Below are 24,369 nucleotides of genomic sequence, written 5' to 3' on the forward strand. Positions count from 1 at the left end.
GTTCATGAAGTGTTCATGTAATAAGTTGATTCTTACAATAACCTTGTAATATGTAATTTGTTTGTTTTTGTTTTGTTTTATTAAAGTTCTTTATTTACAAAACATATGCATGAGTAATTTTTCAACATTGAACATTGCAAAATTTTCCGTTCCAAATTTTTCCTTCCTTTCCCTTACCTCCTCTAGGTGGCAAGTAGTTCAATACATGTTAAATATGTTGAAATATATGTATACATATTTATACAGTTATCTTGCTGTACAAGAAAAATTGAATCTAAAAAGAAAAGAAACCTGAGAAGGAAAACAAAATGCAAGCAAACATCAATAGAAAGAGTGGAAATGCTATGTTGTGGTCCACACTTATTTCCCATAGTCCTCTCTCTAGGAGATGACTCTCTTCATTACTGAACAGTTGGAACTGGTTTGAATCATCTCATTATTGAAGAAAGCCACATTCATCAAAATTGATCTTCATATAGTCTTATTTTTGCCATATACAATGATCTCCTGGTTCTTCTCATTTCTCTGAGCATCAGTTCATGTAAGTCTCTCCAGACTTTCTGAAATCATCCTGTTGGTCATTTCTTACTGAACAATAATATTCCATAACATTGATATACCATAATTCAGCCATTCTCCAATTGATGGCCATCCACTCAGTTTCCAGTTTCTTGCCACTGCAAAGAGGGCTGCCACAAAGATTTTTATACATGTGGGTCTCTTTCTCTCCTTTAAGATCTCTTTGGGATATAAGCCTAGTATAAACATTGCTGGGTCAGAGAGTATGCAAAATTTGATAATTTTTTAAGCATATTTCCAAACTGTTCTCCAGAACAGTTGGATTCATTTATAGTTCCCATACAACAATGTATCAGTGACCCAATTTTCCCACATCCCCTCCAACATTCGTCATTATCTTTTCCTGTCATCTTAGCCAATCTGAGAGGTGTATAGTGATACCTCAGAGGTGTCTTAATTTGCATTTCTCTGATCCATAGTGATTTGGAGCATCTTTTCATATGACTAGAAATAGCTTCAATTTCTTTGAAAATTGTTCATTTCCCAGTATTCCTTTTCTGGGTGTAGCTAATTCTGTCCATCATTGATCAATTGTAACTGAATTAGATCTTCTCTTTGTTGAAGATATCCACTTCCATCAGAATACATCCTCATACAGTATCATTATTGAGGTATATAATGATCTCCTAGTTCTGCTTATTTCGCTTAGCATCAGTTCATGTAATTCTCTCCAAGCCTCTCTGTATTCATCCTGGTAGTCATTTCTTACAGAACAATAATATTCCATAACATTCATATACCACAATTTACCCAACCATTCTCCAATTGATGGGCATCCATTCATTTTCCAGTTTCTAGCCACTACAAAAAGGGCTGCCACAAACATTTTGGCACATACAGGTCCTTTTCCCTTCTTTAGTATTTCTTTGGGATATAAGTCCAGCAGTAGCCCTGCTAGATCAAAGTGTATGCACAGTTTGATAACTTTTGGGGCATAATTCCAGATTGCTCTCCAGAATGGTTGGATTCGTTCACAACTCCACCAGCAGTGTCCCAGTTTTCTGGGGATTTTTTCTTAGGAAGTTGATTAATAGCTTGTTCTATTTCTTTTTCTAAAATGGGACTATTTAAGCAAGTTAACCTGGGAAGCCTATATTTTTGGAGGTAGTCATCCATTTCACTTAGTTTATCAAATTTATTGGCAAAGTATTTGCCAAATTTGGGCAAAGTAACTCCTAATTATTGCTCTAATTTCCTCTTCATTGGTGGAAAATTTTCCATTTTCATTTTTGAGACTAACAATTTGATTTTCCTCTTTCTAAACAAATTAATTAAAGGTTTATCTATTTTGTTGGTTTTTTTATAAAACCAACTTTTAGTTTTATTTATTAATTCAATAGTTTTTTACTTTCAATTTTATTAATCTCTTTTATTTTTAGAATTTCAAGTTTGGTATTTGATTGGGGGTTTTTAATTTGTTCTTTTTCTAGCTTATTTAGTTGCAAGCCCAATTTATTGATCTTCTCTTTCTCTATTTTATGCAAGTAAGCATCTAGAAATATAAAATTTCCCCTTATTACTGCTTTGGCTGCATCCTACCAATTGTGGTATGTTGTCTCATTGTCATTCTCTTGGATGAAATTAATTGTGTCTATTATTTGCTGTTTTACCTATTCATTTTTTTTAGAATGAGATTATTTAGTTTCCAATTACTTTTTGGTCTGTTTTTTCCTAGCCTTATATTGCATGTGATTTTTATTGCATCATAATCTGAAAAAAATGCATTTACTATTTTTACCTTTCTGCATTTGATTTTGAGGGTTTTATGCCTTAAGACATGCTCAGTTTTTGTATAAATTCCATGAACCACTGAGAAAAAAAGTAAATTCCTTTCTGTCTCCATTGAATTTTCTCCAAAGATATATCATATCTAACTTTTCTAATGTTTTGTTTACCTCCTTAACTTCTTTCTTATTTATTTTGTGGTTAGATTTATCTAGTTCTGAGAGAATAAAGTTGAGGTCCCCCACTAGTATAGTTTTGCTGTCTATTTCTTCTTGCATCTCTCTTAACTTCTCCTCTAGGAATTTCCATGTTATATCACTTGGTGGATGTATGTTTAGTATTATCATTATCTATGGTGCCCTTTAGTAAGATATAGTTTCCTTCCTTATCTCTTTTAATTAGATCAATTTCTGCTTTTGCTTGATCTGAGGTAAGGATGGCTATCCCTGCTTTTTTTCTTCTCCTAAAGCATAATATATTTTGCTCCAGCCTTTTACCCTCACTCTATATGTATCACTATGCTTTAAATGTGTTTCTTATAACCAACATATTTAGGATTCTGGCTTTTAATCCAGTCTGCTATCCACTTCCGTTTTATGGGGGAGTTCATCCCATTCACATTCATATTCACAATTAAAATAAGTAATTTTGTATTTCCTGCCATTTTATTTATTACCCTAGGTTATGCTTTTCTAGAAGAAGTATTCTTTTCATAATAAAACTGAGACTGATTCAGTGATAATCATAATTATGAAGTGGTAGAATCCTTGGTGTTCTGATTTCATTTACTTTTTAAATTTTGTTTCTGTTTTTGTTTTTTTAATCCTGTACTGTACTAGTCTCACACAACACTTAAGATATTTTATTAGTATTGGCTATTTAACATTTTAGCATCTGAAGAAATATTATAAGCAGGTAGATTTTAAAATGCCTACTGGTCTCTCTCTGCAGAGATATCATTGCAAATGTTACTGCAAGATTTTGAATGGAAGAATTCCTTCTTATTTACAGAGCAACATCTTGCTTAGAGATGAACAAGTGAGTCCATTAGAGCTATAGCTCACATGATTTAGACCAGTTCAAATGGTCTTGTGATCAAGAGCCATCTACACCCAGAGAGAGGACTGTGGAAACTGAATGTGGTTCACAACATAGCATTCTTACTCTTTCTGTTATTTGCTTGCATTTTATTTTCTTCATCATTTTATTTTCTGTTTTGATTTGATTTTTCTTGTACAATAATTTTATAAATCTGTATATTGAATTTAACACATTTTTACCATGTTTAACATATATTGGACTACTTGCCATCTGGGAGAAGGAGATAGGAAAAGGGGGAGAAAAACTGGAACACAAAGTTTTGCAAGGGCTAATGTTGCAAAATTATCTATGCATATGTTTTGAAAAATAAAAACCTTAAAAAAAAAAAAAAAAACTATGGTTCATCCATAGTTTTTCTCACTTCTTGGTATTAGTTGTTTCTAGTTACCTACCTATTATTTGGTGATGAAGGATAAGTGGTTTGTTGACTAAAAGATAGTTTTTGTCACTTAGGTTTTGTTTCACAGAATTTCATATATTTAATAATACAACTGATGGCCTATAAAAATTTTGGTTAAAAATTGTGATTCATCCTATATCCACAAGGTGGCACTAGATGCCAAATCTAATCACAGGCCAGTCTAATTTACAGATTATATATCTAAAATTCATTTGTCATTTAGTGTCTTGGAGCTTAGCATTCATTTTTCCAGTAATAATAATGTCTTAGTTGTTGGTTAGGTTCCATGACCTAACTACAAAAGTTTATTTAAACAATATTAAAAACTTATCGTACTAAAACTGGTTTTTGTATATAAGGGTCCTTCCCCACTCCCTTTTGGTGTCTGGATTATATGCCTAGCAGGGACATCACTGACTCTGATGGTATGTAGGCATTAATGATGTAAACTTATATCTTTTAGCAGGGGAAAATGATGTGAACTGTGTCCTCTTTAATTTGTGGGGGAAGGGTGATTCAGTTGTCTAAATAAAGCTCTCCCCTGGGAAGGGCACACTTTTCCTAGATAACACTCTTCCCCTCCCTCCCAAGAAGTATATCAGGGCCCCCCCCAAAGGTTAAAGGGGACACAATTTCCATCATTCTCCCCTCAAGCAGTCCTCTCCCAGGGGAGAGCTTGAGACCCCAAATCACTCTTCCCCACAGATTAAAGGGGACACAGTTCACATTTCCCCCCCAAAAAAAAAAATCTGTTTACATCATTGACATTAGTCCCTTGCAATTAGATTGCTAATCTTTACACAATTGAATTTGCCCTTTCAAAAGTTATCAGTGATCTCTATTAGAATCTCACCTTCTCAACTGCAGAGTATACGTCATATTTCTTATTTTTATATCAGTCAAGTTGTTAAAAGCTTATTTGTGGACCTCGGCAGTCGGATGCTGGAGCTGGGGGAAGAAGGGGATGGGGTGTCAAGAGTCTAGAGAACCCAAAGGGGGAGGGGAATAGACGGTTGGGAGGATGTCCAGAAAGGGGGGAGGGGAAGGCAGCAGAGTGAGAGGTGGGGGCAGAAGGTGCAGAAGCTGTGGAAGAACATGTCACTCTTGTATGCCCAATGGCAGTGTTCAGCCATGGGGATAGAAAGAAACAAGGAGCAATAGTTCTGATCCTCAGGGAGCTTATATCCTAATAGAACTGAGAGTCTAGGTGAGTGATGGACTTAGGAGTATACATCCTGCCCTACACACTTATTAATAATGTGAATCTGGATATATCATTTAATCTTTCTCAGCTTCGGTTTCCTTTTCTCTAAAATGGAATAAATAATAGCCCCTACTTCACAGGGTTTTGCGAAGGTTAAGTGAAATAACATGAATAGCATTTTGTAAATTTTACAACATTTTTATAGAAATGCATGCTGTTATTTGCTATTATCTGTTCAGTCCCTATGTGGCCTGTATCAAACACTTTAGTTTCAGACTCTCATTGCCTTTCTCCTAAACTATTAAAATAACCTTCTAATTGTTTTCCCTGCTCCTAGATTCTCTTTTTCTCCCATCCATTCTATACACTGCTTACAATATAATCTTCCTAAGCCACAAAGCTGACTTCAATCACCTCCCCTATTCAAATTAGGCTACCTGTTGCCTCTAGGATAAAATACTAACTCCTCAGCTTAATATTTTATCCATTCCAGAGTTTATTTTCAGTCTTTCTATTCAGTTTTATTTCATAGTACTTCCATTCATTAACCAAATGGAACTGCTATCTAATTCTTAGGTGCTACTTTTCTACCTGTGTGCATTCATTCATTCAGCCTTTCCTCTCTTTTCCTTACTCCTGTACTGTATAGGGCTGGCCTCTTATTTACTTTATCAAATATATGTATCCAGGCACCTATAATTTTGCTTTTATCTATTAAACTCCAACACTGCCACAAGTAGATGCTTCATAAATGTCTATTGAATTTTTTTCACATAAGATATCCAAATTTTTAAAGAATAAAGCATTGGGTTTTCCTTTGGCTATAATGTCCTTTCTTGATCATTCAAAAAGAATTTTTTTATTTGCTAAAAAAGAAAAAATTCTTGGCTTTAATATACCACTAGCTACTAGATAAGAAGGGAGAGTTCACATCCTATCTAGACGTTACCCTGGGCAAGACATATATTTTCTCTCAGGCTCAGTTTTCTCATCTGTGAAATGGGAATATTATCTGACTCACAGTGCTGTTTTAAGGAATAAATGAGATAACATGTAAAAGCATTTTAGAAACTTTTAAGTGTTATATAAATGCTAGCTATTATCAAGCCATTTAACTCTCAGTGCTTCAGTTTCCCCATTTATTTAAAAACACATACGCATATATATATATACATACATACATACATACATACATGTAGTTAATTTCTAAGATTCCTTCCCGCCCTACATTATTTTGATTTTTTGATCTATTTTTTCTGTTCTTTCAATTGATGTATCACTTTACTACAGTGATATCTTAATAATCCACCAAATATCACACTCTTTTTCAATTCTTCATGTAGATTGTTGTCATTCATAAAAGCAAATGCAGAAGGGTAAACATTTTATTGCTTCTTTTATAATTTATAATACAGTACTTTCTTGATATTATTCATTCCCCATCAGAATAAATCTGTAGGTAAACCTAACCTGCACAATATCTAAGAAGCAAATGTATTTCTTCTAGGCGAGTTACTTTAAACTCAGCTGCTTTTCAGTGTTGCTTCTTTTACATTATTACAGTCATGTGTGCTACTCTGGTTGTGCAGGTCATATCTACCATGTGACATGCTAAGCACTTTACAAATATCTCATCTGATCTTCATCATATCCTGGGGGGGGGGGGGAGGTGATGCTGTCATTATCCCCATTTTATAGATGAGAAAACTGAAGTTGACAAAAGTGGATTGACTTGGCCAGGGTGACAGAACTACTAAGTATCTGAAGTAAAATTTCAGCACAGGTCCAAAATAGCAGGTCATTTTCGTTACTTTCTATGGACTGACAGCAAGAAATAAGACTTAGGGTAAAGAGACATCATAAAATCATTACAATAATTATGGGAACAAAATCATTAATAAAAGAACTGAAAATAAACCAGAATCAATAAGGAATCTTAGAGGCGTTAGCTGCAAAGGTCCCTTCTGATCTTCTTTTGAGAAGGGAGGTAAGAGATGTGATTTCAGATCACAAATGAGAGTGTTAGTTAGGTGGATGCAATGACTAAATCCAATAAATGTGATGAATGAATGGATGCCATTCTCAAGCGTGGTTTCTAATGGGATGCCCAAGGGATGTTCTGGAAGAACTGATAGGATTTAGAATTAAAATGGAATTGAGAGAATATTTGTTTCAACCCCTTTTTTACTCATTCAGAGTAAAGTAAGACCTAGAAAAGTTCAGTGACTACCCTGAAGCCAATAATAGCCAATATTCAAGCTTATCTGAGTATTCTGACCAGCAGACTGGCTGTTTATTTGTCTATACTGCCTCTGTCCTTGGCCAAGTTTTATCCAACATTTTTATCAGTGACTGGGATGATCAGCATTGAGGGTATACTTAACAAATCTGAAGAGATCAAAAAGTAATTTAAAGAGACATCTAGTCCCTGGGACTCTTGCCGCAGCTGGCTGAAATAATAATGGTTCACATCTCAGAAGTGATAGCATGATTTTAAAGAACTGCTGTTGGGGAAGGAGAGGCGGGGAGGAAAACAACCAAAAAGGAAGATCATAACAGTGTATATGAAAAGATCACTAAAAGGAAGTTGAGCTTTGGAATTACTGGAAAGCTAGAAAAGGTCTCTAAGAAAGGAAATGAAACATAACCTCCTCATTGTGGCTGCAAAGTGAGGGTTTACAAGGACAAAGTGCTGTCTGCATTTCTAATCTGAAGAGGACCTGAGGGCTAGTTCAGAGTTTTTAAACTTTTTCCACTTGCAATCTCTTTTCACTCAAGAAATTTTTATGTGACCCTAAATGGGGAGATATATAAAAAATAGGCATATAAATCAAACATTTACTGGTAATAAATCATAAATTTATTTTAAAACAATTCTTTGGTATACATGTAATTTTATCATTTATTAAACATGAAAGCAAATTTGCTCATTAATGAGATGGATGTTCTTGTTTATTTTTACTTAAAGAATTAAAATCTTGGCAGAATATTAGATCCCTTTTATTGTTGCCAAATTTTTCACAACGCATTTAGTGTCACAAAAGTGACCCAATGTAAGATCACAACCCACATATTTAATAAGTTTTGTTCTAATTCACCTGTCAGCCCATTTTAAAAAGTCCACTGTGTGTCAGGCACTGTCCTACTCCTTGAGGATACAAATATAATGATAAAACTCTCAAGGGGCTTATGTTGTAAAGAGAAATGACAGTTGATCAACAAGCATTTCTTAGCTACTCATTATGTACTAGGCACTGTTACAAGGGCTGGAAATACAAAGAATAATGATAGAATAAATGCAAAATATTTTGGAGGGCACTAGGGAGTGGGGTACCAGGAAAGGCTTCATGTAGAAGGGAGTCTATGAGTACATTCTAAACCTAGTGCAAAGAGCAGATTTGTCATGGGCAGGGGTTGTCATTGTGTGAAAGAATAAAAGGCAGTTTGGCTAAATTTCAGATTATAGGAGGGGAAGTAATATACAATGTGGCTAGAAAAATATGTTGGGGACAGATTGTGAAAAGCTTTAATAGCTAAACAGAAGAGTTTATAATTTATCCCAGAAGCAATAGGAAATTACTATACTTGGATGAATAGTTGATCTATTTAGAGGTGATAAGATCACTATATAGGAAAAATTTCTTTGGCCACAAGATATGGAGTAGAATGGTAAAAGTCTTAAGAGAAGGACCATTTAGGAGGCCATCGAAATAATTTAAGCAGGAGATAAGACTGAACCTTAATTGTGGGAGTTAAAAGAAGGGATCAGATACAAGTGATATTATGGAAGTAGAAACAGTAAGATCTGACAACGGATTAGATATGTGGGATGAGGAAAAATGAGCAGTTGAGGTTAGTGCCCAGATTCAAGCATGAACACCTGGAAAAGTGATGTCTTCAACAGAAATTGGAAATTTTGATAGAGAAGTGGGTTTTTGGGAAAAGATAAGTTTGGTTTTAGACATGTTGAATTTGAAATGTCTTTGGGACATTCAGTTTGAAATCCAATAGACAATTGATAACATAAGAATGGAACTGGGGGGAAATTTGAGTAGGATATATAGAGATGAGAGTCACTGACATAAAGATAATAGTGAAACTGATGAGTGTTTATGATGTCTATAAGAGAATATAGAGGTAAAAGAAGAAGAGGACTCTATGGCAAAGCTTTAGGGAACACTCAGTTCAGATGCCAGATAATGAGATGATATTAAGAAGGAATGGTTAGACAAGTGGAAAGAGAACCAGGAGAGAATAAGTTAATCAGTGCAAGTAGTGTTCTAAGGGTTTGGCTAAGAGAAAAGGGATTTAGAATGATTAAAAAAAAAAACCCCACTGGAAATATTTAACATAAAGAGAAAGTTGGGTGCATGATCACTGTCTTCCAACTATTTGAAGATATTTGGTCAGAATCAGGCTCTAAATAACATTTACTCTTCTAGCTTTAGCTACCTTAACTGAAGATTAAAATTACCAAATTCCAGCAGCACTACTGTAATATAAATTTGGAATACTGCAATATTGGATTTGGAAGCAAGTAACAAGCATGTATTAAACACCTGCTGTGTGCTGTACCCTATGTTAAACAATTGAGATTGATTACAAAAACAAAAAATGAAATGCTCTTAAGCAGTTTATAACATCCCCCTGTATCTTTCTAAGTGTTGAGATAGTTCAAAAAAATTTTCCTACCTATTATTGTATAAAAATCTGCTGCAAGAGATTGATAATTCCCTATTACTTGCATTGTGTCATCTTGAGATTCTTTGATAATTCATTATTACTTGCATTGTGTCATCTTGAGATTCTTTGATAATTTAATGAACTTTTATTAATATTTTTTTTTGCCTCAGAATTTGGATTTTTTAGAATTTTCAAATTTGAATTCTTTTTATTCTAGGTAAGTGTGGGGATCATGTTGTCATAAAGAACACAAGGCATATTGCATTTTCTGGGAATAAATGGGAACAAAAAGTATACTCTTCTCACACTGGGTAAGTTAAAAGATGACAATATGAGTATAGTTAATAAATTAGTATGATGTTGAACCTGCTACTTATTGCTCTTTAAGATTGGTAGCATTATTAATAAGTTTTTAAAAGAATCTTTTAAAAAGCTTGTTTTTAAGAAGGAACTGCTTTTATCTTTTCTACATGTCTAAATCACTCTTAATTTGACTGCATACAACTTTTACTTTTAGTCATAATGTGTAAAAATGATGCTGGTTGTAATTTTTACTCTTAACAAGACAGCTTTTAGCATGAATAGGTACCAGGCTATCATCTTTTCTTACCTAAAGTATTCTGATTCCTAGGTAGCATTCCAACTTTATGTTTGTTCCCCTTAATTTAAATACAACAACGCTCCTTGGAGAAGAGTTTGACTGTGTCTTTCCACTACTATTATACTGAATTCTACAGCTCTATAGTGCCTTTTAATTTTTATTATCAAAACCATCTTTCATACTAAAACGGTTTCTATTCTAACTCTGCCACACAAAATCCATCACTATTTTTCCTACATAGTGTCTCTAGCTCATTGAAAACAAGCCTTATTGTCTACATCCTGTTTATCTGACTCTTTCCTGGAGATGTTATGCAGGCTTGGACTCCATTTCTTTTTGACAATTTTGGTACATTGAACCAGATCTGGGAGGTCTTACTGAATAAACAAACACTCATCTTTAACACATTTCAGTTCTGTATCTCAGTTGTTCTACTGGTCAGTGACGTTAACCAAGAAATTTATAAAGTCATTAAGAAGATAATACATACAAAGCAAACAAGATAACAAAATCATGACCAAATTAAATCTCCTTGTTGATGCAAAGTATCATTATAGTTATTCTGTCAGAAATAATAGGTGCTTATTTTTGTGCTCTATGATATGCAAAGAATTAATATAGTTCAGAATAATCTACTGTGTGCAAACACAGTGATATACATATATTGATAGTTTTCCTGCCTTCTTGAAGCTCTCTTATATAAGAGAAAAGCACTGGACTTTTGTACTAACTTTTTCAGTTTTACTTTTAAGACTATTATTTGTTTAAAAACAAAATGCTATTAATAGTATTTTTATAGATTTCAAGGGTTACTTGATGCTTTAAGGCATCAAAAAATTATAAACACATTAGAAATATCATAGTAGTTTATTTTTTTAAATCTTTTGAAACAGTAAAATAAGAAAAAAAGACCTCCCCCAATATTATTTCCAGTTATACTTCTGTACAGATTTTCATTCTGCTCCTTGAAATCTCTAAAAAGGTAGACCTGGGTCATAAACACTGCTGACAGTTTAAACCCCAGAGACATAATGCTGGTTGCCTATGTGATGTTTTCTAGTCATCACTTTCTGTACCTTCCCATCCAGAAAGGGATCACTTTAGAACATTCAATAAAGATATGTAGGTAACAAAGGCAATACTTTGCAATTCTCTTGTTTTTTAGTTATGATTTTAAAAGGAGAAAAAAAATCATTCTAGATTAAAACTAAAACATTTTGTACATGGGGGAAAAGTGCACAAGAAATAAAATTACCCATGGCATTTAAATCAGCCAAAGAGATTCACAGTGATCCTTTAGCATGTTGAACTTGATTTTTTAAAGTATTTTTAAAATCATTTGACTGGCCTGTTCATCTTTTTAGAATAATGTTACATTTGCATGGTATTTTGTAATTTTCAAAGCACCTTCACTTATAATCAAAGAAAACTTAAATAAGTCAACCAAATTTTATCGCACCCAGTGTGTCTTTTGAATAGCAGTACTTTGCTGAACTTTTGCCAGTAAACCTATTTCCCAGACACCAAGAAAAATTCAAAAAAGGTAAGACTTAAGTAATCCACAGTCAGTTTTAACAATGGCAAATAGATTTGGCCAACATTACCATTTTAAATTGAAATGATCAGATAACAAAACTGCAGCACTTTTCAAATATGAATACAACATAAGCTTAAATTACATTTCTCATGTACATTACGTTGTAGTTGAGGCACTGTAATACAATTATGCCCCGAAATTTCTAAGAACTACAGTTGTTCTATATAAAGTAATAGTAGTTATAAAAATATTCCAAATGCCTGGCAGTTGAGACATTTTCAGAATAACCACTTTAGGAATAATGATTTTTGTTATATAATATAAAATGACATATTCATTTGTGAAAATTGTGTGTAGAAATATCATCCTCCCTCCTTGTTTAAAAACCTTTATTTATTTAATAGCTACCCAGGTGGTTTCAGACAAGTTACAGCAGCTCAGCTTCACCAACGGGATCCAGTAGCAGTAAGTCTAACATTCTTTTCAAATATATCATTTGGAAAATATTCCTTAAATATATCCTCAAAACAGGATTGTTACCTCTTTCCCTAATAGACATTTTCTTATTTTTATCTCTTTCAAATAAGCTACACTGATTTTAAAAGGTATAATTTGTAAGAGAGGCAGCATTTTGGCATAAGGGAAAGAGACTGAATTTGGAATTGGAAGTCTTAGATTAAAGTGTCAGCTTGCCATTTGACTTGAGCAAGTTACTTTCTCTCTGAGCCTTAATTTTCTCACCTCTAAAGTGAAGATGGTAATTTTTGAAATAACAACCAGCTCAGAAATGTTTGTTCTTATTTTGAAAAAAAATGTTATATTCTTAGTGCATATTATTAGACTAATGAATGCCAAAGTAAATGCCCTATTTTTGGAAGATTAATAGATTTAAATTGCCCAAAAGCAAAAGTTTTTAAATGAAAAAGATCTTTGGAAACATACCTGTTTGATCACAAACTATAACTGTTAGATCAAAGTACATATTCTCTTTGATGTTTATAAATTATGCATCTCAAGTTTTTTGATATTTTAATTTTTTTCAAAATTATACACTAGGAGGCAGTATGTTCTTACTCTAATTTTAAGATCATAAACATTATGCTGCTCTGGATTCTGAGTGTTAATGGATGAGAAGTAGCATTGGTGAGATAATTTCTAAATCAGTAGCAGAGTAAAATTATTTACTTCCGTTTTTTACTCAGAATGTTAGAATTTTGAAGCTGGAATAGATCTTAGAAAACATCTATTCTAGTTTTACTTTACAAATAATCACCAGGACATAGTAGAACATTGACTTTAGCCATATTCCTAAGAGCAAGTCACTTAACCTAGTTTGATCTCAACATGATGTTCCCTAAAATAGGCTCATGGTGCCACCTCCCCCATGAAGCTTTCTCAGATCCCCTTAGCTAACAATAAGTAATATGTGTCCATTTACTTGAATATATGTATTTAAGTCTGTCCATAGTAGAATGTAAATAATTTCCATGATTTCAAGAATTACTGAGTATCTACCTTGTTATCACCAGAATGTAGTACAGTTCAGCTATCAAGTGTATGTTGTTTGCTTTTCATAGTATTAAGAAGTAATTAGGATTCTTTTAATAATGAGAATTTTTTTCTACTCACCCCAAAATACCATTTTTCTTTATGCTAGTTCTGATAGCATCAGAGTGCATTCAGAATATTTGTATATTCTCAATCAGTTTTCATAGTGCTTTTTGTTATTTTAGTTACTAGGACAAAGCTCAAATAAAAATGGAAAGATAATTTGAATTTTAAAAAGTGGTAACTCACATATAGTAATTTAAAGTGTAAAAATAATTTTTCTCATAATAGCCTGATGGAAGTATAGTGCAGATGTTATCTGTATTTTGCAGATGAAGAAACTGAGATTCAGATAGATGAAGTGACATAAAGGAAACATTCAATATTGTCAAGACTAGTGTAATGGTATCAAGCCTACAGGGTTTGACCACCACAACACATAAAGGAGTGCTATTTATTCTGATTATCTATAGACAGTTATTCTTGTATATCAAGACAGACTAGACAATTAGACTAGTAAAATCTTATAATTTGGCAACAAGGAGGAACTTTAGGGATTCTGTATTTTTAAAAGCATGAGTGAATAATCAGATTTTAGTTTTAAAAAGAAAAGTTTTTAAGAACTCTAATTTCCTTCAAGAAAGCACAAAAATATAATCTAATTTTTAAAAGAATCTTATTAAATTTTTTTCCATAGTTTATTTGCCAGTTTTGGGGGGAAAGGAGGAAAATATCCTTTAAAGATTATAGCTTTTGTTTTGTTTACATGTTGATTCATAACAAGCAACTGAATTCAAGGAGGTAAAGCATGGCTACCTGGGCCAGTCCCCAAAATGGGAATCTCAGAGAAGAAATCTGCCAAGGGGAATAGGATGCCAACATGATTAGTCAAATTAATCAGTAAGTGTTTAAGTGCCTATTATGTGCAAGGCACAGAGCATGATGGAGAGATATTCCAAGGTGATAAGTCTAGATGAGACATGGTGGAAAGTCATGCAAATGACTGAAAGCTATAAAGAATATAAGATTCCACTATACTTATTGCTTGTTTGAGGTTATTTTTGGCAGAGAGGGAGTGCCTGGGATATTTGGGGGGGGGGTTGATGCTTATTTTATTTTTCACTGATTTTGATTATTTTATTGATGATATACAACTTGGGACTTGATGCTTCTCCCTATTAGAAGGTCTGTTTGAGGCATGAAAACTCCAATGTAGGGACATATGTAAATATAGATATAGATATGGGATATTTTCATCCCAGCAGAAGAAATTCTGTTTTAGTTAGTGATGAAAATCCATGGCTTTCTGCTTTACTCCATGATGGCCATGTAGACTGTGGTTTTCTATAGTCATTCTTGTTTTCAACCCAATAAATGAACTTGCAAAATGTCTTAGTTTTCTTATCTTTAAAATAAACTCGAGGAAATAGCAAATCACTTCAGAAACTTTGTCAAGAAAACTCTTAAATGGGATCATGAAGAAATGGATACATCTGGAAAAAAAACATTATTTTATTATATTGGCATGGCCTAGATATGAGAGCTAAATAGCTCAGCAGTGTTTGGATTTTTCTTTAAGAAGCACTTCTTAACTCAATCTATGCCAGTCTTTTGTGTGCTTTGTTGGTCAGTTCCTAGATATTCATTATTATCCTCCTAAAATATAGAGAATTCAAGAAAGATTATTAAGTGGATTTTGTGTGGTAAACTTACAGAAGGATATGAAAAAGTATCAGAAATAAATTGTGACCTGCATCAGTGGAGTTAAGCATCTGTGTTAATGAAATCATAGATCCTTTACATTATTGGCATAATTAATAATATTCTAGAATTAAGAGTTTAAATGAAGTTAAATAATGTAGGAATAAGTATATTTTAAAGTTTCTTAAATTGTGTGTCACCACATAATGGAATATAGAAGTCTTGAAAATTTTGGCAACATTATAAGGTATCAGATACTCTGCCAAGACTTTATTCTTAATGTAAAATTTAACAGGCATACCCATCTCATTAATATGTACATTTAATTTCACTTTTAATAAATGACAAAATTCTATCAAAGAATTGTTTTAAAATAAATTTCCTTATGATCTATCAGTAAATGTTTTAATTGTATGTCTATTTTATAGACTTATATATAGGGTCATGTAAAAATTTCTCAGGTGAAAAGGGATCACAAGTGAAAAAAGTTTAAGATGCCCTGCTTTAAAGGACAGTGGCTCTCAAAGGTCTCTCTGAGGATCATTGGGGGGAAATGATATATTTTAAAATTAAGATGTTCAAAATTTTATTGTGTTTAAATATGAATTTATTATTAGTTTATGGTATTTCTCAATAGTAGCTCCTCAAATACAACTTCATTTTTCCTTTTAATTTTTAATTTCTTTTTCATTCAGTGAGAAGTGACACTTAGCTTTTCTTGTCTTTTTAGTCCATTGTCTTGCAAATGTAGCCAATGAACAAAAATATTTAGAGCTGTTGCCCAACGAGAATTATTACATCATGTAAACTTTTTGCTTTTTATCTTATAGATATTAAAACTCCAACACATTTTATGGAATCACAAAGCCCATGAAGAATTTTATATCATAGTCACTTGAACTTCCAAAGCTCAAGACCCAGACCCTTTCATCTAATTTATATTACAGCATGATTTGGAATGAAGGGTACCTTCCTTCAAGTCCTAGCCAGGATACCAGCTATGTAACTCTGGTCAAATTGTTTATTCTTTCCCAGCTTTATTTGCTTCTTCTCTAGAATGAGAATAATTATAGCACTTACTTTAGCAAATTGTTTTGGAGATCAAATAAATAATGTATGCTAAGTGCTTTGTAAATTTTAAAACACTATCAGTGTAAAGTGTTAGTATCATTAGCCTTATGACTACTTTTGATATTAGGTAATACGGTTCAAGAAAGAATTGCAAAAACCTTTACAATTTTAAATCTTTCCTTTGTGTTTTTCCCTTCTTTTTCTAATCATTTCAAAATAAATGAAATAAATTTAGCTCAACACAAAACAGTAATACCACAAGAAATCTTTCTGAAGTTTCCTCTACACCTGTTCCCTTTTCTCATTCTCATATTAATGATGTCATCATATGCCATTCCTGCTTTGTCTCTCAACCCCAAACCACATTCTGCTTATTTAACCACATTATGATCTATCTTTTTATGTTTGTTTTTTCAGATTGTAAAACTAGCTATTTATGGAATGTTACCAAAGAACCTCCACAGAAGAACCATGATGCAAAGGTTACATCTTTTTCCAGATGAAGTAAGTATTAGTTCTCAATAACCATTTATTTTCTCAGTCATATTTTTCATTATCTTTCTCAGTCATGTAAATCCATACACCTGCTTTCAGTAATCTTCTAAATGAGTTTTTCTTATTAACCCCTCTTTTTTTTTCTTCCTTTCATCTACTTATTCAGTTTCATCCTTTTTTTCTTTCCTTTTAATTTCACATATTTATTAGATATTTTTTCTGTTTCTGTGCTCTTTTTCTAAAAGGAGTTTATTTCCGTTATTCTCTTTATTAATTCTCTTAACCTTTCTAAACTAGACCTTTATTTTTGATTAATGATGCTCTACATATTCATTTTTAGTTTCTGTACTCTCCATGGAATTAAAGCTTGTAAGGTACCTTTTTTAAGTTTCCATTTCTAAACAGTTTTTATACCTTATATAATTCATCGACCTTTCCTCCCTCAACTTTTTTTTTTTCTGGTATGCCTTAAAAGTATTCATTTCCTCAGCAAATAGGACAAAAATATTGTCCTGTAGTGGAAATGTTTTTATGCTTCTGATTGTACAGTTCATTACTTCCATGATTATTTTTTTCCCCGGTTGCCAAGAATCACCTCTCTTGGTCCACATACCTCCCACAATCTCCCAGAAGTAGTGGTCTCTCTAAGTACCATGCAAAGTTTCCATTTTCTGCATTAGAATATCTCTCCTCTTATTCCCTGGACATGTTCTTCATTGGTGCCCCCCCCCTTCTCTCTCCCTCTCTCTCCTTCTTTCTCTCCCTTTCTCTCCCTCTTTCCTTCTCTCTCTCTCTCTCTCTCTCTCTCTCTCTCTCTCTCTCTCTCTCTCTCTCTCTCTCTCTCTCTTCTTTTCTCTCCTTTTTTCCTCCCTCTCTCCCTCTCTCTCCTTCCCTCCCCTATATCAAGATTTCCTTTTTTACTTATTGTTTAAATCCCTCCCTTTGCCATCACATTATTCCACACTTCCCTTTTTCTGACAGATAGAGGAGTTATTTTCCCTTGTTGTTTGTACCATTGACGAAATTAAGTTGCATCACACATTTCTCTTCTGCTTCCCTCCTCTCCTTTAATGTGCTCTTGTAATTTACAGTTTAGTCCTACAAAATAACTGATTCACCTGTAGGTGAAGTGTTGTAAAGTTTAATCCTTCGTGTTTCAGAGCCTATTCCTCCTCAAAGACTTTTATTCACTCATCTTCTTATACGTCTAGAAAAAAATCTTTTAATGGTTCCTCCATTGTGGATCCACTTACTAAGGCACAGAATAGTGCCTGAATAGAATAGTTTGAAGATACTCTTGTGCTTTCTGAAGTAAAGGAGCAATCACTTCTTTGTTACTTGTAAGTCACATCATTTAATTCTTTATATTCTGTTACTTAGCACAGTGCCAGCACATAGTTGTCTAAAATCATTAACATTCATTAAGTACTTACTATGTACCAAGACACTGCTAAGTTCTGGTGATGCTAACAAGAAAAAAACAAAACTAGTTTCTGCCTCAAAAAGCTTATGGTCTAATGGAAGAAACGTACAAAAGAAGACTGAAAAGGGAATGGGGAATGTATACCCCTTGAAGCTTGGTGGAGAAGTCAGGTATATACCAAAGTAGTACAGCCTGATGAGAAATGAGATGATCTAAGTTCCCTCTGTAAATGGAAATTTGGAATTCATGGCTCTACCCTTCAGTCAGAATGGTTGAAGTGAGTGATAAAGTGGAAAACCAAGGCTGAGGAGATTTCATCCTGTGATGTAAGAGATGGGGATTTCTTTGTTTTGTTTTGGGGGTGTTTTTTTTGGTTTGTTTTTTTTTGTTTTTTTCCTTTTTTGATATTAGTTCTCCTCCTCTTGCCATGATTGGAAGGACAGCAGTGTTATAAGATTAAGCCTGATGGTCTTTTTTTTTTTAATTTGTTTATAATTTTTTTGACAGTATATATACATGAGTAATTTTTTTTTTAATAACATTATCCCTTGTATTCATTTTTCCAAATTATCCCCTCCCTCCCTCTATTCCCTCCCCTAGATGACAGGCAATCCCCATACATTTTACATGTGTTACAATATAACCTAGATACAATATATGTGTGTAAATCCCATTTTCTTGTTGCACATTAAGTATTAGATTCCAAAGGTATAAGTAACCTGGGTAGACAGACAGTAGTGCTAACAATTTGCATTCACTTCCCAGTGTTCCTTCTCTGGGTGTAGTTGTTTCTGTCCTTCATTGATCAACTGGAAGTGTGTTGGTTCTTCTTTATGTTGAAGATATCCACTTCCATCAGAATACCTCTTCATACAGCATTGAAGTGTACAGCGATCTTCTGGTTCTGCTCATTTCACTCAGCATCAGTTGATGTAAATCTCTCCAAGCCTCTCTGTATTCCTCCTGCTGGTCATTTCTTACAGAGCAATAATATTCCATAACCTTCATATACCATAATTTACCCAACCATTCTCCAATTGATGGGCATCCATTCATCTTCCAGTTTCTAGCCACTACGAAAAGAGCTGCCACAAACATTTTGGCACATACAGGTCCCTTTCCCCTCTTTAGCATCTCTTTGGGACATAAGCCCAATAGCAGCAATGCTGGATCAAAGGGTATGCACAGTTTGATAACTTTTTGGGCATAGTTCCAAATTAAAGCCTGATGGTCTTGAGACCACTGTAAGCTTAGAGAACATACTCATGGAAGAATACTGACAGTAAAATTTTTGGAAGATTGGTACAACTGTGTCCCCCAAATATCTTGTCTACAACCAGCTTGTTTTTCTCCCTGATAACAAATGTGTTTTGTTATAATATTTTGATCTGATATGTAAATCAGCCACCTCTAAAATCAAGATATAAGAATTCCAGTTTCAAAAGGGTATTTTGTAACACACTCACCCTTATAATTGGAGCACACCTTCCTGCTATAAAGAAGTATGTCTCTTTGCTCCCTGATGCAATACTGCTCTTTAAGTATGTTATAGTCTGTTAGTGAATATGCTTGAGTTGCATCCCTTTTTCCTCTTTTCCCTTCTTGTGATAAATCTTTACTTTGAACTGATTCCCATTGTTTTACATATTATTCTCAGAACCCATGCTCATTAAGGGATTATTCTTTCCAAATCTTTGGCTAGCCTATAGATATGCATTGGTTACCTGAATAAGGACTTGACTTAACTGAGGGAATAGAATTTGCTTGGGGGAGTAGGACTCTTCGCCTAGCTGTAGAAAGCAAGGATCTGCAGAAGGATTTTCTTATATGAGAGAACTGTCAAAAAACAGGCAACTATTTGTAAATCCAGTCCCATTACTGATCATCATGGAAGTCTTTCCTAACAATTCAGTACTTAGGAATCTTGATCTACCTTTATTTCTTCCACTTTCCCACTTCCTCACTGCGTGGGGCTTGTCATATTGTTGCCAAACTTAGGGAAGATCCTCATTTGTCTTTAACCCACAGAAATTTAGAACTGAATTCAAGTAATCCATCAGCCTTAACTTCCCCAGAAATAGGAATTATAAGTATGCTACTACTCCTGCCTTTATAATCAGTACTCATGCCCCATTTCTCAAAGATTTAATCTATTAGAAGTTTCCCCTAACATCTCAACATAAAACTTATAGGCAGTCTACATTTTATACCTCCTTTAAAAAAAAAAAAAAAGTTTTACGTGTATTCTTTATCTCTCTCAATCGCATTGCTCCTGTCCAAACAAAAAGTAGACATAGTTTATCAAAACAAATGCTCATATTAGCTATGTCAAAATTTGTATGTCTCATTCTGGATTTTATGATATGGCTTCAGTCCTCTGAATTCATGATTCAGTTATTAATCAAATTTCCATATCTTTTAAAATTATTTTTCCCTCATTGTGTAAATTGTTATATATCTGCTCACTTTGTTGTATCAAATTAGAGAAGTCTTCCCAGTTTTCCCCGAGACTGTTCATTTTCTTATTTCTTATGGTACAATAATATTACACTCTATACCACAGTTTGTTTATCTATACCCTCGTAGATGGGAATTCCTTTGGTTTGTAATTTTTTGCTACTATAAATATTTTGCTTCTCATAGGCCCTTTTCCCTCTTTCTTTGATTCATTTGGAACATGGGCCAAGTAGTGGCATAGCTAGTTTAAAGAATATGCACAGTTTTTGTGAATAATTCCAAATTACTTTCCAGAATGACTGTACCAATTCCCAGCTCTACCAAACTACACTAGTGTGCCTATTTTCTGTAGCCTCTCCAACATGTCATTTTTCTCTTTTGTAATTTTAGTCTGATGGAGGGTGAGGTGTAGAACCTTTGGGTTCCTCGAATTTGTATTTCTCTATTAGTTATTTGAAGCATTTTTCATAATTAGTGATAACTTAGTTTTTGAAAACTCCCTGTTCTTCTTATGGTCTGTCTTAATAGTTCTGTGAAAGATGTTTTTTTAAAACTCCTTTAAGAAATCTGAGCCATCCAAATCTTTCTTCAAGAACAAATATTTTTGATAGCTAGCATATTAACTATAAATCAAATTATCGTATAATTATATATCCATACTTGATAGTACAATAAGCTCATTGTACAATCCAACTGCACAGTAGAAATAAGATCAGTCTGCATGATTTGTTTATGAAGCTACAATGATTCTAAGACTTCTAACAAAAATGAAAAGAGCCTGTTTCAATGTTGGATAACTGTTAAGAGATTTTTTTTTTTTATATAGACAGATCTTCATTTCATACATAGTTTATTATGTCACCTTTCTTTTTTCTTCCTCTTGGGGGGCAGCTAGGTGGCTCAGTGGATAGAGCACCAGCCCTTATGTCAGGAGGACCTGAGTTCAAATTTGGTCTCGGACACTTAACACTTCCTAGCTATATGACCCTGGGCAAGTCACTTAACCCCAATTGCCTCAGCCAAAAAAAAAAAAAAAAAAAAAAAAAGAATTGTCTTTTCCTCCTTTCCTCCTCCTTTGTCTTCTTTCCTTCCTTCATTACTTCTTTCACTCTCTCTGTCACTGCAAAGTTCTACATCCCTGCACACCCCACTTTTGGATAAGACAGGATGATAAAGGCAGGGGAAGATCTCCCACATCTTCTTCCATAATTTCACAGGATTCATTTTGTTAATAATAAAAGATTTTAAGACGTGTTTTTAAATTATTTAAAATGAAAAAAAAAAATCTCAATTGTAGGAGATTCCAGAAGACATACTTAAGAATATAGTAGAAGAGCTTCCTCAGCCACGAAAAATACCTAAGAGACTAGATGAATATACCCAAGAAGAAATTGATGCTTTCCCAAGATTATGGAATCCGTAAGTCTCAATTATTATTATTTTATTACTTTTTAATCTAAATTTAGTTTGTTCCATAAACTTCAGTTAAGTGATAATTTCCTTAAGGCCAAGGAATTTTATTAAGATCTAATGATTAAAACAGTAAATTTTATTTATTTCTATTCTTTCCACAATACCTAATATTATTATTTGCTCCCAGCAAGTACTTTAAAAATATGAGTTGAAAGAACAAATATCTTTCACCCAATGTTTTAAACCTTTCAGCTGATTAAGTGAAGGCCTATTAGTCCTTTTGGACTGTTTGGCACTTAATTTTGAGTAAATAAAGTAGGCTATTTATCATTTTATGTATGTCTTGCCCTGCAAGCTCGTTTGTGAGAATACATCTTTACATCCTTAATACTTCATTTGTCTAGTACTTTGTAAACCTGAAAGGGCTCATAAAATATTAACTGTCATTATTGCATTGGTTTGTCTAAGGTAGAGGTGTGCTAATTGTAGTGAAATATACTACTTTTAACTAACAACAACCAAAAGAAAACCCCAAAATCAAGACATTTAAGATAATTTCTTCAATATAAAAAGTTGTTCCTGGTTTTCTATTCTTTTTTTGTGTGATTAATAAAATATAGTACACAATTGCCTTTTTTGCCCTAAATATTAGCAGCATCTTTTCCAAAGGAGATTTTTTTTTTTATCTGAAAATCATTTTATTAAATTTTTTTTTTCTGAATCAACACTCTTCTAGGCAACATTTTTGATGTTATGCAAATGATTTAGATAATTGTGTAGGTAACTTATTTTCATTTCTGTGGACCTAAATATTGGTTTAAAAACAGCTTTTAGAATGCCCTCTCTTGTAAAATTAAGACATTCCTTAGAATATCCAAGTTATGCAAACTTCTTTGTATTTCAGTCCTGATTTTAAGTACTGAGAATAATCCTTTATAAAGTACTCTGCAGGTGATTCCTTTTAATCATTTAGAACTGAGAACCAGGGTAGCTTGGTATTCATGCTGAAAGGAAGACAAATTATGTCTCAAGAGTACTTTGGCTTAAATAGTATAATTAGGTGAAAGTTAGCAGTATCACCCAAATGAAAGAAGTGGGATTGTGTAATGAGAATATATTAAAAACTCCAGTTTCTTCTGATATTTTGTCAAGATGAAAACTTACTTATTCTTCCTTGTTAAAGTTCATGTTCAGTTTCACATATAAGTCTGTAATTTCACCTAGAAAATTAATCCCTTCTCAGTGCATCTTATCAATCTACTGTAACTTAGCAGATGTTCTCTAATAATTACCTTGACCAAAAAATTCATCACCCTACTACTAACATGATGGTGAGCCTTTCTAAATTTAGTTAGGTTTCCACACACATACAGTCATATAGTTACATGTCAGAGTTCTCTATGTCTAATTTAGCGGAACACATTTTAGAGAATTAGAGTCATCCCTAAACTAGATCCTTAGCTTGAAGTCCTGCATAGCCTAAAAAATTTTAGTCTTCTCCACCTCATATTTTAACATTAGTAGATTTTGTAAAGGAATATTTTCATAGAATCACTTTAGTGCCCAATGCAATGTTCTCGTATTTGTGGGAACTATGACCCTCATAATCTAGCAACCTAAGAATTACTTTTTCACATTTTTAAATGTTATAAAACTTTATTTTTAATTTTTTTTTTTTAATTAGTTTTTTTGGCCAAAAAGAGATTGCAAGTCAGCCAGCTGTAATTTGCCAGCCTCCAGGCAGTACAATTAGCATGCTTGCTATGACAGACCTATTTAATATGAACTATTAAATGTTTACTTCAGATTAAAAGAATTTTTCTTTTAAATGTGCCTCTACTATAACTACTCTTTGTAACATTTCTGTTGATCTCATTATCACTATAACTACTGGTCTTTTTCTAGTTCTTATCTTTCTGTGCTTGTTCTCTTATCTTAGCTTCCTGGCATTATGCTCTTCTGAATCTTCTTTTATTTTCTTGATTCTTATTCTTTTTTCCTTTTCCTGGTTCCTTCGCTTCCTTCTGCAGGGCCACCTCTAGTCATCCTGTTTTATACCCTACCACTGGACTCCAGGGACTCTGGAGAAGGGAGTGAAGCAAATGACTTTGCACTGCTGTCTTACTGAAATCCAATTCACGTGCAAGTCATTATCTTCCTAGTGTCATTGGTCCTCTTGGAGAACAAAGGACAAAAAAGAACAACAGCAATTGCTTCCTTGTGCCCCTTAAATGTAGAATATTGACCAATGCTTCTTTCTTTTACTAAACATGATTTCTCTTGAGAATTTCAATTCCTGTTTCAGTTATTACTTCTATGTAAACACCTCCCAAATCCATTATCCCTACCTCTGGCTTCATTTCCAATCCTGCATCTCCAGTTGCCTTCAAGATAACATCATAAACTACCTGAATTTCAATCTGTACAAAAT

The 24,369-nt window shown here is 33.4% G+C and overlaps 1 protein-coding gene across 1 annotated transcript in view; it reads left to right on the plus strand.

Moving 5' to 3' along the window:
* MRPL13 (mitochondrial ribosomal protein L13) overlaps positions 1-24,369 on the plus strand; it is a 41,179-nt gene that overhangs the window by 4,824 nt on the left and 11,986 nt on the right. The window contains exons 3-6 of the mRNA XM_074266524.1: positions 9,910-10,003; positions 12,235-12,295; positions 16,568-16,654; positions 21,823-21,944. Coding sequence (XP_074122625.1) covers positions 9,910-10,003; positions 12,235-12,295; positions 16,568-16,654; positions 21,823-21,944 — 364 coding nt within the window. The remainder of the gene's footprint in view (positions 1-9,909; positions 10,004-12,234; positions 12,296-16,567; positions 16,655-21,822; positions 21,945-24,369) is intronic.

This window comes from Sminthopsis crassicaudata, chromosome 1 (assembly GCF_048593235.1).
Source record: "Sminthopsis crassicaudata isolate SCR6 chromosome 1, ASM4859323v1, whole genome shotgun sequence".
Lineage (NCBI taxonomy): Eukaryota > Metazoa > Chordata > Mammalia > Dasyuromorphia > Dasyuridae > Sminthopsis > Sminthopsis crassicaudata.